The sequence below is a fragment of the Bufo bufo genome, chromosome 4, assembly GCF_905171765.1.
Source record: "Bufo bufo chromosome 4, aBufBuf1.1, whole genome shotgun sequence".
Classification (NCBI taxonomy): domain Eukaryota; kingdom Metazoa; phylum Chordata; class Amphibia; order Anura; family Bufonidae; genus Bufo; species Bufo bufo.
This window is the reverse complement of record NC_053392.1, coordinates 511,762,266-511,781,928: the sequence shown is the minus strand read 5'-3', so window position 1 is coordinate 511,781,928 and position 19,663 is coordinate 511,762,266. Positions and strand designations below refer to the sequence as shown.

Sequence of the window (19,663 nt, the reverse complement as noted above, 5' to 3'; positions counted from 1 at the left end):
GCTGTTTGAAGAGGAGGCGACGCTCATACGAGCGCTACTTACTCTTCAAGGTTACATTGTGCATTGTCTCGCCAACCTTTCAAACAGCTGATCAACGGGGGTGCCGGGAGTCGAACCCCCACTTATCAGATATTGACAACCTATCCTGAGGATGGTTGTGGGCACGGCCAGCTATATCAGGGTGGTATAAACTTCAGACGAAATAACAGTCTACTCTACTCTTTTCAGGAACACTACATCCAATGGACTATCCAACTATGTGATGTTCTCCTCATGTTAGAAGAATTTATCTGGTATTTGCATCTGGCTCCATGATAGAGGATCGGTCTTTTCTGAGGATACAGCAAAAAAGGTTCCAGCAGCGTTCTGGTTTTCAATCAGATGTATTCTTTTATTGTTGTAACTAAGAAAGTAATAACTTTCTTAGTTACAACAATAAAAGAATACATCTGATTGAAAACTAGAACGCTGCTGGAACCTTTTTTGCTGGATTTGATTTGGGGATTGCCCCTTCCCGTGCAGCGTGAATAGGATCGTGAGTGGTTACCTTTGCTTCACATTTTCTGAGGATACGACATAGAAGGATTTATTAGAAGGTACGCTTTTATTGCTTTTTTGGGTAATTTACTGGGACAATTGTATTTATCTATACACGATAATATAGACTGTAAGTCAGCTTCAGTGCAGAATAAGTAATGGAATATATTTTTATGCTAACTCAACTCTTTTGGGGCAATTTTATTTTTTATTGCATTCTCTTTGGTTTTGTCTTGAAGCAGGGAGACAACTAGATTGAAGATGCACCACAGGGGAAAAAATGTGTTCTTTTCAACCATTCGAAAATAATTATTTTTAGCCCAAAATGACTAGAATGCAATAAAAAAAAAAAAGTGTCCCCATTGGTGTCCAAAGACTTTTAGTTAAACATAAGCTTTAATTCATCAAGGGAAATTCACATTGTCCAATTGTGGGCACTGATAGGCCAAGCAACAAGAAGACATGTCCTTTTTATTACTATTATTACTTGTTAGATTTAGGGTAGAGTTTGTTTGTCTCAGGTTCTGACATACGTTAGATATGTCATTTATATCTATATTCCGGATGCTTACATTTAAACCTTGGGACATGGCCTATCCTGTAAGGGTATGAAACACCCAGATCTGTGTAATTAAGACGCAACCTATTCATACTAAGACAGCAATTCCATGCCATCTGCCAAACCTTGTAGAGCCTGGCATGGAGCCTGTTGCCTGCTGTGGCTTCTGTTACCCACCTGATCCTTGGAGACCTGCTTTGATGGAGCGTTTATGCCAAGCTTTTCCAGAGGGTAGACAATCTGTCGTCTTGGTCGCACGGGAACCATGTAATGAAGGGCAGATGTCAGTGAATGGGCGCAGGGATTCTTAAACTGAAAGACAACCATCTTCATTTCAGTGAGGAGAATGTCAGCTCCGTGCCTCGCAGATGTTTAACAAACGGAAAATTCTTAACAGACTTGGCAAATTGAAAGCGGGGGTTAGAGAAAAATAATAGCAAATAAACATAGTGCTAGAGCGGTGGAATGAGTCTGACATAATACCCACCACTAATGAAGATAATTATGGGAGTAATTACATTACCATCTCTGTGGGAATGACAGATAAACAAGTGGCTTGGTTTATGGCATTTTGCTGCACCAGTGTTTTTCCCAGAAGCGCATTCTCTCACTACCAATCATAAATGAGCGCCCTCCATTTTTGTTCTGCTTATTGTGCAGCATCTTGTGCTCACAAATCCACTACTAGAAATAAGATGTAAGACTGTGTGATCTATCCAGTCAGTAACATCCTTTAAAAAAAGGAATGACTGTGGATCTATCATTTTATACATCTCGCCCTTAAAGGGCCTCTGTCAGTAGATTTGTACCTATGAAACTGAATGACCTGTTCCATGTGCACTTGGCAGCTGAAGGTATCTGTGTTGGTCCCATGTTCTTATGTGTCTGCATTACTGAGAAACATTAAGTTTTAATATATGCAAATGGACCTCTAAGAATGCCATTACATCAAAAGCAGGCATGCTCAACCTGCGGCCCTCCAGCTGTTGCAAAACTACAACTCCCATCATTCCCTGACAGCCTACAGTTATCATCCTACAGAAGGGCATCGTGGGAGTTGTAGTTTTACAACAGCTGGAGGGCGGCAGGTTGAGCATGCCTGACCTAGAGGCTCAGCTCTCTCTGCAACTGCCATGTCCTCTCCACTCCACTACAGGGCCAAGTGTAATAATGTATACACTGCCTGGCCCTGTCAATCAAAGTGCAGAGGGCGCAGCAAATCTGTTGACAGATGCCCTTTAAGGGGGAGATATATAAAATGATAGATCTACAGTGATTCCTTTTTTTAAAAGAATGTTACTGACTGGATAGATCACACAGTCTTACATCTTATTTCTAGTAGCGGATTTGTGAGCACAAGATGCTTCGCAATAAGCAGAACAAAAATGGAGGGCGCTCATTTATGATTGGTAGTGAGAGAATGCGCTTCTGGGAAAAACACTGGTGCAGCAAAATGCCATAAACCAAGCCACTTGTTTGGGGGGAGATTTATCAAAATAGGATGTTAAGGAAAACTGGCTGAGTTGTCCATAGCAATCATTCAGATTCCACCTTTCATTTTGCAAAGGAGCTCTGAAAATGAACAGTGGAATCTGATTGATTGCTATGCGCGACTAAACCAGTCTTCCATTACACTGTTTTTGATAAATCTCCTCCCTTAGTATTGAGCTCTTACACTAAACTTAAAAAGCCATTTTTTTCTATTCGGTTATGTAATTGTTTTTGCAGCTTTTTTAAAGTGATACAAGTGATTAGGTCATTTTTATTTTTTGGTTTTTACTTTTTCTAACCAAGAAAATGTAAAATAAAAAAAGGGAGAAAATTTCATTTTCCTTATTTTTAATAGCACAAAGTGCAACTTAATATTTTTTAACTTATATCCCCTTTCCGTAATGCTCGTTTTGATGTAGGGGGGTATACAGTTTATGGTTGTCGGGGGTGGGGCTAAAAGCTGCAGTGGTGATTAGAGTGCAGCTCCTAACTCTGCAAGGACATTCAGGAAGGGGTATTCCAGTACACAAAGCTTGACTACTATGTAAAAATCCTCTATACATAGTACTGAAAAGGATCTTTCACCTCTCCCGACATGTCTGTCTTAGTAACTACTTGCATCCCCCATGTAATACCAATTCTGGGGCTCTATGCTGTGCCATTCCTTTATTATTCCTGCTAGAAGTTATGAATGAATTGTCAGCAGCTTGCAGTAAAGGTACAGCTGGGTGTGTGTCCCTGCACAGTCTGACCCCAGCAGCACTGATTGGATGGAGTCAGACACACCAGATGCTGGTAACACCCAGCAGTACCTTTACTGCAGACTGCTGGCAATTTATTTGCAAACTTCTAAAAGGAATAATACAGGGATGGCACAATATATAGAGTAATAAGAATAGATGCTCCAGAATTGGTATTACGTGGAGAATGAAAGTAGTTGCTAAAACAGACATGTCAGGAGAGGTTCCCTTTAATTATTTTCAGTAGTTTTTCACATAGCTACTCACTTACTGGTCCAAAATGTCACTGCTGCGACCAGTGAAGATGGACAAGACTTTACATTTTCAGTCCATAGGTGACTAGAAGCTTTTGGACAGGACCCTTAAAGCTGGAACTGGCGAACAGGTAAGTAGCTTTTTGTCTTAATGCTAAGCACTTTCGGGGACATAAGTAACTGCTTTGGGAGTCGGACAGCCCTTTAACTTCAAATAATTCATTTTAAAACCAATTACAGAGAATTTTCGAATTATACACAGCAGGTTACCTGATCTTTGTCATATGATGGGTATACAGGATAATATAGAGAGGACTTGTGGGATAAACGGAGAATCTCTTTCAGGAAATGCCTGCTGTAGTGCTTAAATATGGGGCTGAGAGCATAATGATGGAGATGTCCGTGCTCATCCCGCTGATGATGACTGAAGTAGATAAAATCTTCAATGTTATAGTGGGATCGAATGTACTCAATGTCCTGCAAAGCAATAAAAACAGTGAACATGAAACACAGACAGTATATCTGCACACAGGTAGACTTGTATTATAACTATACAGAGGTACACATGCAGTATATGTGCGCACAGGTACACATGCAGTATATCTGCGCACAGGTGCACATGCAGTATATGTGCGCACAGGTACACATGCATTATATCTGCACACAAGTACACATGCAGTATATCTGCGCACAGGTGCACATGCAGTATATCTGCACACAAGTACACATGCAGTATATCTGCGCACAGGTGCACATGCAGTATATCTGCGCACAGGTACACATGCAGTATATCTGCGCACAGGTGCACATGCATTATATCTGCACACAAGTACACATGCAGTATATCTGCACACAGGTGCACATGCAGTATATCTGCGCACAGGTGCACATGCAGTATATCTGCGCACAGGTGCACATGCAGTATATCTGCGCACAGGTGCACATGCAGTATATCTGCACACAAGTACACATGCAGTATATCTGCGCACAGGTGCACATGCAGTATATCTGCGCACAGGTGCACATGCAGTATATCTGCGCACAGGTGCACATGCATTATATCTGCACACAAGTACACATGCAGTATATCTGCGCACAGGTGCACATGCAGTATATCTGCGCACAGGTACACATGCAGTATATCTGCGCACAGGTGCACATGCATTATATCTGCACACAAGTACACATGCAGTATATCTGCACACAAGCAGTAGGACTGCACAGTGGTACACATGCATTTTATCTGCACACAGGTACACATGCAGTATATGTGCGCACTGATACACATGCATTATATTCACACACAGGTACAAATGCAATATATCTACACACAGGTATGCATGCTGTACATGTGTGCACAGGTACACATTATTATATCTGTGCACAGGTACAAATGCTGTGTATGTGTTGTGGGGTTTCGCTCTGGCAGACAGGATTAGCGGACACAGAGGCAACAACAAGTTCGTTCTTGGGATCAAACAGTTCAGTGTTTTATTCACACTTTAGGCAAGTGACAAAACAAGCAGTCATATTCAAACAAAAAAGTCACCCTGCAGTGTTGGTGGTAATTCACACCATGCGGCAATTCTGCCTTAGGCCTCTTTCACACTTGCGTTGTCCGGATCCGGCGTGTACTCCACTTGCCGGAATTACACGCCGGATCCGGAAAAACGCAAGTGTACTGAAAGCATTTGAAGACGGAGCCGTCTTCAAATTGCGTTCAGTGTTACTATGGCAGCCAGGACGCTATTAAAGTCCTGGTTGCCATAGTAGGAGCGGGGGAGCAGTATACTTACCGTCCGAGCGGCTCCCCGGGCGCTCCAGAATGACGTCAGAGCGCCCCATGTGCATGGATGACGTGATCCATGCGATCACGTGATCCATGCGCTTGGGGCGCCCTGACGTCACTCTGGAGCGCCCCGGGAGCCGCACGGACGGTAAGTATACTGCTCCCCCGCTCCCCGCTACACTTTACCATGGCTGCCAGGACTTTAGCGTCCCGGCAGCCATGGTAACCATTCAGAAAAAGCTAAATGTCGAGTCCGGCAATGCGCCGAAACGACGTTTAGCTTAAGGCCGGATCCGGATCAATGCCTTTCAATGGGCATTAATTCCGGATCCGGCCTTGCGGCAAGTGTTGCAGATTTTTGGCCGGAGCAAAAAGCGCAGCATGCTGCAGTATTTTCTCCGGCCAAAAAACGTTCTGTTCCGGAACTGAAGACATCCTGATGCATCCTGAACGGATTTCACTCCATTCAGAATGCATTAGGATAAAACTGATCAGGATTCTTCCGGCATAGAGCCCCGACGACGGAACTCTATGCCGGAAGAAAAGAACGCAGGTGTGAAAGAGCCCTTAAAGAGTCCTTGCTCATAGCAGCACCAACCTGTTTTCACGCCAAACAGGTAGCAAGCCTTCATCCAGACACAAGGCTCCCAGATCCCAACACAGAGACCTGGCTTCTGAGCCCAGCTGCCTATTTAAGGACAGCCAGGTGCTGCCACAACCCGGACCGGTCCGGTATTTGACCTCACCTGGCTGTACATCAGCCCAGCAGCACATGCTGGGAGGAAAATTCCTGTTTTCCCAGACCAAACCTCTCACTGTGTCACAGTGTGCACAGGTATACATGCTGTAAATGTGTGCACAGGTACACATTATTATATCTGTGCACAGGTACACATTATTATATCTGTAGACAGGTATACATGTTTCATATGTGTGCACATACGCATGGATTACTGTAGATAATAGTCCAAAATTGGGGTGACAGATTCTCTTTGAGGAGCTCATTGGACAATTCCATTTTTAGACTTCGGGCGCTGTACAGATTTAGTTTTTTATGCAGTTCTTGAAGTCAAAATCAAGTGTGGATCCACTGGATAGGGGATAAATATCTGTTCAGGAGGGGACCCTGACAATCACTAGAATGGAGGCCTGTTCTCCACCATGTGATTGGCGTATCAGACATGTATCTGCGACAAATGGTCCATTCAACTCTATGGGGCTGATCTTTCTAGAACCAGCCCTGTACCTCACATGAATCCAGAGCGCTACCCATTCATTGCTCCAGTTACCCTGCTAGATTTATTTCAAGCTGGCAGCTCAGGGCACGAGTCCTTTCTCAGAGAGTGTGTCCTTTTTGCTGCAACTCTCTCCCTATCACAGCTCATCACCTTTTTTTGGTAACAGCTTCTAACAGAAGATGTTATGCTAGTGGCAGAAGGATGGAACTGAGCATGTGCGACCACCTCTGCAAGGTGCACAGAAAAATAAGTAAAAAAACAAACAGCAGGTGGTGCTACACAGAGAAATTTTATTGAATAACTTTGTGGCTATACTAAATTTTAATTATTTGCCATTACAAAAATATTCAGGTTCTGGTTTGAAAACTGTAGAATATTTTTGTGGGAAAAAACCCTCTTCTAATTATCTACCAACTAAATGGAGAATGCTTCAATAGGGGAATGTCCTCACATACAGATTTATCATAATTGGCTGGACTAACTTTGCTCTGTCCCACTTTTATACATGATATAAATACCTATAAATATACACACAGTGAAACTTTTTTGAAGAGACCACCCAAAATTGCATCCTAGAGGAGTGGCTTTCTTAAAGAAGATGCACAGCATGCAAAGTATATGATGGAACGGAAAATCTAGATAAAGTAAGGGTCTTCTGAAATACGTGGTCTTTTGCAGATGTTACACTGTAGCTTGAGGGTCCTCACAACACCAGAAGCGTCACTGAGCTTGGCTTTACCACACTGTATACAAGTGCATAGAAAAGTATTAGATCTTCATAAAGGAACGTACCGCTTCATTTCTGAAGACAGCAATGCCAACGATCTGGTCAGCTGCTTCCACAACAAACGCCTGCACGGGTGTCCCATCCTGAAATAAGTTATATGGAGAGCAAGAATTACAGTGTTATCCACCAATACAGTTTTATAATATATATACCCCATAGCCTTTCCACATTGGGCAGGTATGAATGCAGTAGTCATGTCTCAATGATTTTCCGATATCTAATATATAAAGCTGAGTGTATGTGTGTATGTATGTCCTCTAAAGGAATCTGCACTGTTGCATTTACAATCACGAAATGTGGCACACACGTACATCAGGTGTCCGGGAAGGTTTTAGACCGGGTCTCAGTTCTCTAGCACGTACCGTTTCTGAGATATTCCCAAAAAATGCATTAGCCAATAGAAGCTCGCAGGCCCTTAGTCTCCACATACACACAGTTTTACACCAGGTTTCCATAACAACCCAGCTATTTTTCTTCACTGCTGCAGGTCAGCTTTAAAGGGGCAGGACGCTGTGGAAGACACTGTTAAGGGAGCGGAGTTAAGGGGACAAAAGACGGACTTAAAACCCCGGCCCCAGGTCCTGCTAAGCCAAGCCCCTGGTTAGGTCATGCCCCCTCCCACTCCGCAGCCGACGGGGATCGAAAAAATGAAGGTAAAAATCAACTTCTGTCAGCTGCAGAGGTGGGAGGGACGGTGAATTGCTTCCTGCAGCTCAGACTCAGACAGCACAGTGCTGCTGCCTGAGAGTGAGCCGTTCAAAAGGACATCCCTGCGTCAGGGACAGGGAGTCTGAAAGCCGTACTGTCCAGCATAAAACATGTCCTCTGGCCAAAGCAGGCTGCTGTGGAGGGCACAGTTAAGGGGACGGTCTGCTATGGAGGTCAGTGTTAAGGGGCAGATTGCTGTAGAGGCCACTGTTAAGGGGACGGGGTGTTGTGGAAATCACTGTTAGGCCTCCCACACGTGTGCTGCCCGTTGCCATATTGCGGACCGCATTTGCATATCCACAATACACGGGCGCCGTTCCGTGGGCATTCCGCATCACGGATGCGGACCCATTCACTTCAATTGGTCAGCAAATCCGGAGATGCGGAACGGAAGCACAGAACGGAAACCCACGGAAGCATTACGGAGTGCTTCCGTGGGGTTTCGTCTTGTACTTCTGTTCAGCAAAAAGATAGAACATGTCCTATCTTTTTGCGGCTGCCCCATGGTCAGTGTTCGTGCATTGCAGGCCGCAGCACGGCCACAGGGCGCACACGTTCGTGTGTAGGAGACCTTAAGGAGACGGGGTACTGTGGAGGTCACTAATAAAGGGGCGGCTGCTGTGAAGGTCACTGTTAAAGGGGAGGGCGCTGTGGATGTTACTGTTAAGGGGGCAGGCTTCTGTGGAGGTCACTGTTAAAGGGGCGGGGTACTGTAGATGTCACTGTTATAGTGGACACTGTTGATATCTTTTAACTACACACACAAACATTAAATTAAATAGATGAAATATACCCGTGCGAAGCCGGGTCCTTCTGCTAGTTGCTAATATTTTCTCCGCATTGTGCAGTTTTGTGACATGTCCATTTAATGTCTAAGGCCAACTACTAACGTAGAATAATTTGTAGCTTATGATTTAATTAAACTTTCAAAATCTTCAGGCCGGAACAATAAAAACGTCCTTCAAATGTTTGGTTTCTTTTCAATAATTGTCCCCTTGTTTACAGCTACAATCTAAACAATCAATCTATGGTTATTGTTACCAATGTCATACATGGCAGACAAGTTTTGGGATGGGTTAATCAATTTCATCCACTTTCTGAATGAGTTCACTCACAGCATCCCTTCGAGCTTCATTGTAGACTTTTAGGTCATCTAATATGCTTTTACGGAGATGTAGGCTTTCTATGAGCTTCTCTACCGCCGGCACATCACTGGACTTTGCTGCCCTCACCTGTAATAAGCTGAAAGAAAGGTAATACACACATGTAAATGACTCTTTTACGACGGCATGAAATTTAATAGCAGATTAAATGTACTTATGCAGCCTATTATGAAGCGGGAGCTGGTAAACATAAAATGTTCAATGCAAAGACCCACAGGAGCTGTTCTTTCAGGACCATTATTCGGAGGCAGGAAGTAACACAGAGAAGCCGGTGGAAATACAGTTACAATACCATTAGCACATTAATCCCTCTGGCTTTTTAGTACTTATGCACACAGTCTGGTTTAGATCTCAGGGGAACACTGTATAGCATGGCACTGGGATAATGAACAATCCCGCATTTCCATGCCTTATCAGAATACAAAGAGCGGGTTCCAATAAGATCAAGGATTTTACTAGATGCTTTTGTAAAGTAATTACTATGCTTAAACTTTTATCCCCCTGCAGGGGCGTAGCTAGAACTGAGTGGGCCCCACAGCAATTTTTTTATGGGCCCCCACTTACTTAAATTAAAACCTTTAAAAAAAAAAACAATTTGTCTTTGCAACAACAGGACAGTGAGGGCACTCTTTGATATGAGGCGGGGGCCAGGGCACATACCTGCCGAATTGGAATGTAAGAAGCAGTGGCGTGCCTAAGGTGTTTGGCACCCAGGGCGGGTCTTTTCTCTGGCATATCCCACCCCCATGCTTTAAAACATTGTGCCCCTCACAGTGGTTATGCCTTCATTTTTCCCCCTTAGTAGGCGTAAAGTAACTGTAGAGGGAAGTGCCCTCTACATATACAGTCCTGATAAAAAGTTCAAGACCACTTGAAAAATGGCAAAAAATCATATTTTACATTGTTGGATCTTAACAAGGTTCCAAGTAGAGCTTCAGCATGCAACAAGAAGAAATGGGAGTGAGACAAAACATTTTTTGAGCATTCAATTAATTGAAAATAATGAATAAACTTAAACAGGCTGTTTTTCAGCTGATCCAAAGTTTAGGACCACATGCCTTTAACCCCTTAAGGACGCAGGGCGTATCGGTACGCCCTATTTCCCGAGTCCTTAAGGACTCAGGGCGTACCGGTACGTCCTAACTTGAAATCGGCATTCCGGCGCCCCAGGGGTTAATCGGAACGGGATTTCGGCTGAAATCATTCAGCCGGCATCCCGTAACAATGCAGGGGGGGGTCATTTGACCCCCCCGCATCGACGATCGCAGAAAACCGCAGGTCAATTCAAACCTGCGGTTTTCTGCGTTTCCGGTCCATTCGGGTGTCCTGTGACCCGATGAACCGGAAAAAGACTGCGATCGGTGGCGTAATTTTACACCACCTATCGCAGTCCGAGGATTTGGAGAGGCGGTGCTGGCCCTGGTGCTGAACGCCGCTGTCCAGGGTGCTGATTGGAGCAGGGGAGAGAGGCGCGAGATTCAAACTTCCTGCGCTCCTCTCTCCCCTCCTCTTCCTGTCCAGCACCCTGTCCGTGCAGCACCGTCCAGAACGAGCTCCTGTGTCCCCACAATCGGCATCCATCACCCTCCTGCACCCATCGCCACCCAGGTAGGTTAGGGTCAGTGAGGGAGAGGCACCGTTAGGCAGGGAAAGAAGGGAAAAGTTAGTTAGAAAAAAAAAAAAAAAACTTTTATTTCCAAACTTTCTTTGATCCATCCATCAGACCCCAGATCCCCCCCTGCCACTTGCCCCCCCCCCACCAGACCCCCCCACCACCAGACCCCCACCCCACCCCACCCCCCTTCCCCACCACCAGACCCCCACCACCAGCCCCCCCCCCTCCCCTGACCACCAGCCCCCTTACCACCACTTTTTTTTTTTCTGCGTGCGCTGACTGGCCGGCACTTTTTAGCGTCCGTCCAGTGTTAGCGCATCGCCCGCCCCACCACCCCACCGACCGCTGATCAGCGTTGTACCGCTGATCAGCAAGTTTGAACTTTTTTTTTCCTAACACTTGCCCTTTCTTTTTTTGCCTTTTTTAGTACGCGAACACCCGTTGCCCCCACACACACGCACATATAATAAAGGTTTCCACACACGCACACATACACGCACACACACCCATGGCCCGCCGGATGTTCTCGGCCGAGGAGGCATACGCCCAGATTGCCTCCGACTCTGAGAGCCCCAGTGAGGATGAGGATGACCCCACGTTCCTTTTATCATCCGCATCCTCCTCATCATCATCTGATGACGATGAGCCACCAAGGCGGCGGAGACGCCGCCAGGCGGAGCCAGGGGCCCCACATGCTAGGGATCCTGTGGCCCACCCTAGTACGAGCCGCCCTGGGGTTTGTACTGGTTTCCCGGCCCACCAAATAAGTCCACCGGAGCCCCCTGCCGATGAACTTAGCTGGTGTCCCCCAGTGGACTTTGAGCCTGAGATTCCGGATTTTGCTGGCAATCCTGGAATCCAGATTCCCACAGTGGGGTTTACTGAAATAGACTATTTTAGTTTTTTTTTCAGTAACCCACTGGTGAATCTGATGGTGGAGCAGACGAATCTGTACGCCCAACAGTTCGTCGCTCAAAACCCAGGCTCATTTTTGGCTAGACCCGGTGGCTGGACGCCGGTCAGTGCAGCCGAGATGAGGACATTTTGGGGCCTCGTGCTGCATATGGGTCTAGTCCAAAAACCCAGTGTCAGGCAATACTGGAGTGGGGACGTCCTATACCAGACCCCACTGTACAGTATGGTCATGACACGTCCCCGGTTTGAGGCCATCCGGAAATGTCTGCATTATTCCGATAATGCAGCATGTCCCCCCCGAAGTGATCCTGCCTATGACCGGCTGTACAAGATACGGCCGGTCATCGATCACTTTGGGGCCACATTTCAGCAGGCCTACGTACCTGGAAGGGAGGTCGCGGTTGATGAGTCTCTCGTTGCGTTCAAGGGGAGACTCAGTTTCCGCCAATATATTCCCACAAAGCGGGCGAGGTATGGCGTGAAGCTATACAAAATTTGTGAGAGTACCTCAGGGTACACTTACAAATTTCGTGTGTACGAGGGGCGAGATTCCCGGATTCAACCCCCAGAATGTCCCCCCACTCTGGGTGTTACCGGGAAACTCGTGTGGGACCTTATGTACCCACTGCTGGATAAGGGTTACCACTTGTACGTGGACAACTTTTATACCAGCATTCCCTTGTTCAGGTCCCTTGCCGCCAGATCCACGTTCGCTTGTGGGACCGTGCGGAAAAATCAACGCGGCCTCCCTGCCTACCCCCTCCAGGTACCTATCCCCAGGGGTGAGACCCGTGCACTTACCAGTGGAAACCTGTTGCTGGTCAGGTATAAGGACAAGAGGGATGTCCTTATGCTGTCCACAATCCACGGTAACGGCATCACCCCAGTCCCTGTGCGAGGTACCGCGGCAACGGTCCTCAAGCCCGATTGTATCGTCGCCTACAATCGGTATATGGGAGGAGTTGATCTCTCGGATCAAGTCCTCAAGCCATATAACGCCATGCGCAAAACCCGGGCATGGTACAAAAAAGTTGCGGTCTACTTGGTGCAGGTTGCCATGTACAACTCTTTTGTACTATCCCGAAGCGCTGGCAGCACAGGGACATTCCTCCAATTCTATGAGGCAGTCCTCAAGGACCTGATCTTTTCGGACCGGGAAAGAGCAGGCCGGAGTACCTCGGGAATTGGAGGCGCCCGGATCGTCCCTGGCCAACACTTTCCAGGTGTGGTCCCCCATACTGGAAAGAAGGGACGAACCCAAAAAAAGTGCAGAGTGTGTCGCAGGAGGGGGATACGGAAGGACACCACCACTCAGTGCGACACTTGCCCCGATCATCCGGGCCTCTGCGTTATCGATTGCTTCAGGGAGTATCACACTTCCATGGAGTACTAAATTTTTATAATCCCCAACAGTCCACTAGAGAACATAAAAAACTATGGCTCTCAGACTTTGGAGACACGGAAACATTTTTTTTTTCCCAAAAAAATATTAGTTTTAGTGCAGGCATCCTCAAACTGCGGCCCTCCAGATGTTGTAAAACTATAACTCCCAGCATGCCCAGACAACCTACAGCCATCAGCAGGGCATGGTGGGAATTGTAGTTTTACAACATCTGGAGGGCCGCAGTTTTTAGGATGCCTGCTTAGTGTCTCCAAAGTCTGAGAACCATACATATTGGGCATCGTCGCGTGCGTAAAAGTCGTCGCTATAAAAATAACTTTTGCCCAAACGCCTCGGATGAACGGTGTTAAAAATATAAAATAAAAACGGTGCCAAAACACTCATTTTTGGGCAAAATTTCCATTTGAATCCTTTTTGCCGGTAATAAAGCAAGGGTTAACCGCCAAACAAAACTCAATATTTATGGCCCTGATTCTGTAGTTTGCAGAAACACCCCATATGTGGTCGTAAATGGCTATATAGCCGCACGGCAGGGCATAGAACGAAGGGAACTCCATATGGTTTCTAGAAGGCAGATTTTGATGGACAGTTTTTTTTTTGACACCATGTCCCATTAGAAGCCCCCCCTGATGTAGCCTAGACTAGAAACTCCAAAAAAGTGACCCCATCTAAGAAACTACACCCCTCAAGGTATTCAAAAGTTACTTTACAAACTATGTTAACCCTTTAGGTGTTCCACAAAACTAAATAGCGAATGTAGAAACAATTTTAGAATTTTTTTTTGTTACATTGCCTCAAAAAAGAGTAATATAGAGCAACCAAAAATCATATTTACCCCTAAAATAGTCCCAAAACAACAACCACCTTATCCCGTAGTTTCCTAGATGGGGTCACTTTTGTGGAGTTTCTACTCTAGGGGTGCATCAGGGGGCTTGAAAGGGTACATGGTGTAAATAAACCAGTCCAGCAAAATCTGCCTTCCAAAAACCATATGACGTTCCCCTTCTTCTATGTCCTGCCGTTTAGCCAAATAGTAGTTTACGACCACATATGGGGTGTTTCTGCAAACTACAGAATCGGGGCAACCCATTTTGAGTTTTGTTTGGCAGTTAACCCTTGTTTTACTCCTGGAAAAAATTGATTATATTGGAAAATTTTCCAAAAAATAGAAATTTCAAAATTGTTTCTCCATCTGCCATCAACTCTTGTGGAACACCTAAAGGGTTAACAAAGTTTGTAAACCCAGTTTTGAATACCTTGATGGGTGTACTTTCTTAGATGGAGTCACTTTTTTGAAATTTCTATTCTAGGGGTGCAACAGGGGGCTTCAAATGGGACATGGTATAAACAAAACCAGTCCTGCAAAATCTGCCTTCCAAAACCCATATGGTGTTCCCCTCCTTCTATGTGCTCCTGTTCGGCCAAACAGTAGTTTACGACCACATATGGGGTGTTTCTGCAAACTACAGAATCGGGGCAACCCATTTTGAGTTTTGTTTGGCAGTTAACCCTTGTTTTACTCCTGGAAAAAATTGATTATATTGGAAAATTTTCCAAAAAATAGAAATTTCAAAATTGTTTCTCCATCTGCCATCAACTCTTGTGGAACACCTAAAGGGTTAACAAAGTTTGTAAACCCAGTTTTGAATACCTTGAGGGGTGTACTTTCTTAGATGGAGTCACTTTTTTGAAATTTCTATTCTAGGGGTGCAACAGGGGGCTTCAAATGGGACATGGTATAAACAAAACCAGTCCTGCAAAATCTGCCTTCCAAAACCCATATGGTGTTCCCCTCCTTCTATGTGCTCCTGTTCGGCCAAACAGTAGTTTACGACCACATATGGGGTGTTTCTGCAAACTACAGAATCGGGGCAACCCATTTTGAGTTTTGTTTGGCAGTTAACCCTTGTTTTACTCCTGGAAAAAATTGATTATATTGGAAAATTTTCCAAAAAATAGAAATTTCAAAATTGTTTCTCCATCTGCCATCAACTCTTGTGGAACACCTAAAGGGTTAACAAAGTTTGTAAACCCAGTTTTGAATACCTTGAGGGGTGTACTTTCTTAGATGGAGTCACTTTTTTGAAATTTCTATTCTAGGGGTGCAACAGGGGGCTTCAAATGGGACATGGTATAAACAAAACCAGTCCTGCAAAATCTGCCTTCCAAAACCCATATGGTGTTCCCCTCCTTCTATGTGCTCCCGTTCGGCCAAACAGTAGTTTACGACCACATATGGGGTGTTTCTGCAAACTACAGAATCAGGGCAACCCATTTTGAGTTTTGTTTGGCAGTTAACCCTTGTTTTACTCCTGGAAAAAATTGATTATATTGGAAAATTTTCCAAAAAATAGAAATTTCAAAATTGTTTCTCCATCTGCCATCAACTCTTGTGGAACACCTAAAGGGTTAACAAAGTTTGTAAACCCAGTTTTGAATACCTTGAGGGGTGTACTTTCTTAGATGGAGTCACTTTTTTGAAATTTCTATTCTAGGGGTGCAACAGGGGGCTTCAAATGGGACATGGTATAAACAAAACCAGTCCTGCAAAATCTGCCTTCCAAAACCCATATGGTGTTCCCCTCCTTCTATGTGCTCCCGTTCGGCCAAACAGTAGTTTACGACCACATATGGGGTGTTTCTGCAAACTACAGAATCGGGGCAACCCATTTTGAGTTTTGTTAGGCAGTTAACCCTTGTTTTACTACTGGAAAAAATTGATTATATTGGAAAATTTTCCAAAAAATATAAATTTCAAAATTGTTTCTCCATCTGCCATTAACTCTTGTGGAAGACCTAAAGGGTTAATAAAGTTTGAAAAAACAGTTTTGAATACCTTGAGGGGTGTAGTTTCGGGAGGTTTCTATTATCTAAGCCTCACAATATGACTTCAAACCTGAACTGGTCCATAAAAAGTGGGATTTTGAAGATTTCTGAAAATTTCAAAATTTGCTTCTAAACTTCTAAGCCTTGTAACATCCCCAAAAAATAAAATATCATTCCCAAAATGCTACAAACATGAAGTAGACATATGGGGAATGTAAAATCATCACAATTTTTGGGGGTATTACTATGTATTACAGAAGTAGAGAAACTGAAAGTTTGAAATTTGCTAATTTTTCAAAATTTTTGGTAAGAATTGTATTTTTTTATGCAAAAAAATTAACTTTTTTGACCCAATTTTAGCAGTGTCATGAAGTACAATATGTGACGAAAAAACAATCTCAGAACGGCCTGGGTAAGTCAAAGCGTTTTAAAGTTATCAGCACTTAAAGTGACAGTGGTCAGATTTGCAAAAAATGGCCAAGTCCTTAAGGTGAAATAGGGCCGAGTCCTTAAGGGGTTAAAAGGCCAAATCTGTGCAAAGATGTGGATTCATTGTCATTTTCTGTCAGGTAGTCACACGTTGTAATGGCAAAGGCAAAAAAACTCTCCCTTTTTGAACGTGGTCGGGTTGTTGAACTGCATAAGCAGGGTCTCTCACAGCGTGCCATCGCTGCTGAGGTGGGACGCAGTAAGACAAATTTAAGAATTTCTTAAATGATCCTGAGGGTTACGGAACAAAAAAGTAAAGTGGAAGAGGCCACTGTTAAGGGGACGGGGTGTTGTGGAAATCACTGTTAGGCCTGTAAAGTGGAAAATTTCATCAGCACTGAGCCAGAGGATCCAATTGGCTGTCCGTCAAGACACTAGACGATCCTCAACCCAAATTAAGGCCCTTACTGGAGTTGACTGCAGCCCCATAACCATCAGACGGCATCTGAGACTGAAGGGCTTCAAAAACAAAAAACGTCTTCAAAGACCTCGTCTCCTTGAACGCCACAGAACTGCTCGTTTGGACTTTGCAAGAGAGCACCAAACATGGGACATTCAAAAGGTCGAAGAAAGTTTTATTCTCTGATGAGTTTTTTTTTACCTTGATGGTCCTGATGGTTTCCAACGTTACTGGCATGACAAGCAGATCCCACCTGAGAGGTTTTCTACGCGCCACAGTGGAGGGGGCGCCATAATGGTCTGGGGTGCTTTTTCCTTCAGTGGAACAATGGAGCTTCAGGAAGTGCAGGGGCGTCAAACGGCCGCTGGCTATGTCCACATGCTGCAGAGAGCATTCCTCATGACTGAGGGCCCTCGTCTGTGTGGTAACGACTGGGTTTTTCAACAGGACAACGCTACAGTACACAATGCCCGCAGGACAAGGGACTTCTTCCAGGAGAATAACATCACTCTTTTGGCCCATCCTGCGTGTTCCCCTGATCTTAATCCAATTGAGAACCTTTGGGGATGGATGGCAAGGGAAGTTTACAAAAATGGACAACAGTTCCAGACAGTAGATGGCCTTCGTGCGGCCGTCTTCACCACTTGGAGAAATGTTCCCACTCACCTCATGGAAACGCTTGCATCAAGCATGCCGAAACGACTTTTTGAAGTGATCAAAAATTACTGAGTTCATGTTTGGTAGTTGGATTTCTGTTTTGGGGGGGTTTCGTTTTTTTTTGGAGGTGTGGTCCTAAACTTTTGATCAGCTGAAAAACAGCCTGTTTCAGTTTATTCGTTGTTTTCATTAAATTAAATACTCAAAAAATGTTTTGTCTCACTCCCATCTCTTCTTGTTGCATGTTGAAGCTCTACTTTGAACCTTGTTAAGATCCAGCCATGCTAAATATGATTTTTTGCCATTTTTAAAGTGGTCTTAAACTTTTGATCAGGACTGTATATATATATGTATGTATATGCCCCATTGTTGATAAATACGTATCTCTCTCTCTCGCACATGCAGGGGCGAGATGCCGCCCGGATAACTGGACAAATATGTCCAATTGCGGGCACATCAAAAGACAGAGGATCAAAGAGATCCTCTGCCTTTTTGATAAACATCTCCGGCACAGCCTCTTTAAAAGGGTTGTCCGCTTTCTACTATTGATGACCTATCTTCTGCTGCCTGTGTGCCAAAATGGAAATCTAGTTCAGGCAGGTGCTGGAATGGATTTCTGGTTTAATATGTACCAGCTTTATGGCACACATGTTGTTAAAGGGAACCTGTCAGTGGCAAAAGCCATCCAAAACCGCCAGCAGTAGCTTTAAGTAGCCGGCAGTGAGTTTCTAATGATGATTTTCTTACTGCATTCTGATGAGGCAGAAGTATGAAAAACGTTCTTTTATCCTCCGTCTGCGCTATTTTCCAGTCAGGCTTTAAGTCAAGGGGCAGCGGCCTCCTTGCTTCAAGTCAAGGTAACCGCGCCCCCTTCCCTGTGCCTTCTCCTGTGACTGACGGCACTTATGCCCGACAGCCGGCTGGCTTTGCCGAACAGCTGGCTGTCAGTCACAGGAGAAGGGGCAGGGAAGGGGGTGCGGTTACCTTGACTTGGAGAAAGGAGGCCGCTGCCCCCTTGACTTCAAGCCTGACTGGAAAATAGCGCGGACGGAGGATAAAAGAACGTTTTTCATACTTCTGCCTCATCAGAATGCAGTAAGAAAATCATCATTTGAAACTCACTGCCGGCTACTTGAAGGTACTGCTGGCGTTTTGGGATGGCTTTTGCCGCTGACAGGCTCCCTTTAAATGAGTCTGGCTTTGGAGGCTCCATCCACAGACTGCCTCCTCCCACCCACTTTTTGGCAAAGTGGCAAGGGTGTCAGAGAAACTTTTCTAAACTGTCGTAGAGCTATAATAAATGACCACCAGTAAAGGGTTTTCCAGAATATTTTTAACTGATGACCTATCCCCAGGATAGCTCATCAGTATCTGACACCGACAGTATCCGACACCTGGTAGGTGAGTGCTGCTGCCTTCTCGCAGCTTACCACGCACAGCGCCGTACATTGTATAGTGGCTGTGCTTGGTATCATTTGGTATCATGCTGAGGATAGGTCATCAATATCAACAACCTGGAGAACCCCTTTAAAGGGTGAGGACCAGGGGGGGGGGGCACTTAGACAACACCCTTAGGATTAACCCCAAGCCAAATCTGTTCAAGTGACAATGGATCTACATCTGCTTTGTAACTGTATGTGTGTGTGTGGCTGCTCACATGTAGTTTCCACGTCCGAGAGAAGAGGCACATAATTTAGGAGCAGAGACAGACAAGTACGAATTATCCACTGCTAACTCTGGGTCTTCATATCTAAGGGCAATGGGTCCCTTGACCCCTGTTTGGCACTCCAGAAAAGAGTATATGAGTTAGAGAGGTGGTATCCATCATGCTATACCATCAGGGAGGCATCTGCTTAGCTCCAAATTTATTCTGCAGCAGGACATGACCCTAACATACAACCATTAAAAACTATCTTCAGCATAAAGAAGAACAAGGAGTCCTGGAAGTGATGATGTGGCCCCCACAGAGCCCTGGTCTCATCGAGTCTGTCTGGAATTACATAAGGTGACAGAAGGATTTGAGCAAACCTACATCCAGAGAAGATCTGGGGTTAGTTTTCCAAGATATTAGGAACAACCTCCCTGCAGAGGTC

At 44.9% G+C, this 19,663-nt stretch overlaps 1 protein-coding gene across 1 annotated transcript in view; it reads right to left on the bottom strand.

Annotated features, from left to right (window-relative positions):
* CFAP61 (cilia and flagella associated protein 61) overlaps window positions 1–19,663 on the bottom strand; it is a 320,844-nt gene that overhangs the window by 210,886 nt on the left and 90,295 nt on the right. The window contains exons 14-17 of the mRNA XM_040429693.1: window positions 9,219–9,345; window positions 7,401–7,478; window positions 3,852–4,058; window positions 1,274–1,408 (exon numbers count right to left, since the gene is read on the bottom strand). Of these exons, the coding sequence (XP_040285627.1) occupies window positions 1,274–1,408; window positions 3,852–4,058; window positions 7,401–7,478; window positions 9,219–9,345 (547 nt within the window). The remainder of the gene's footprint in view (window positions 1–1,273; window positions 1,409–3,851; window positions 4,059–7,400; window positions 7,479–9,218; window positions 9,346–19,663) is intronic.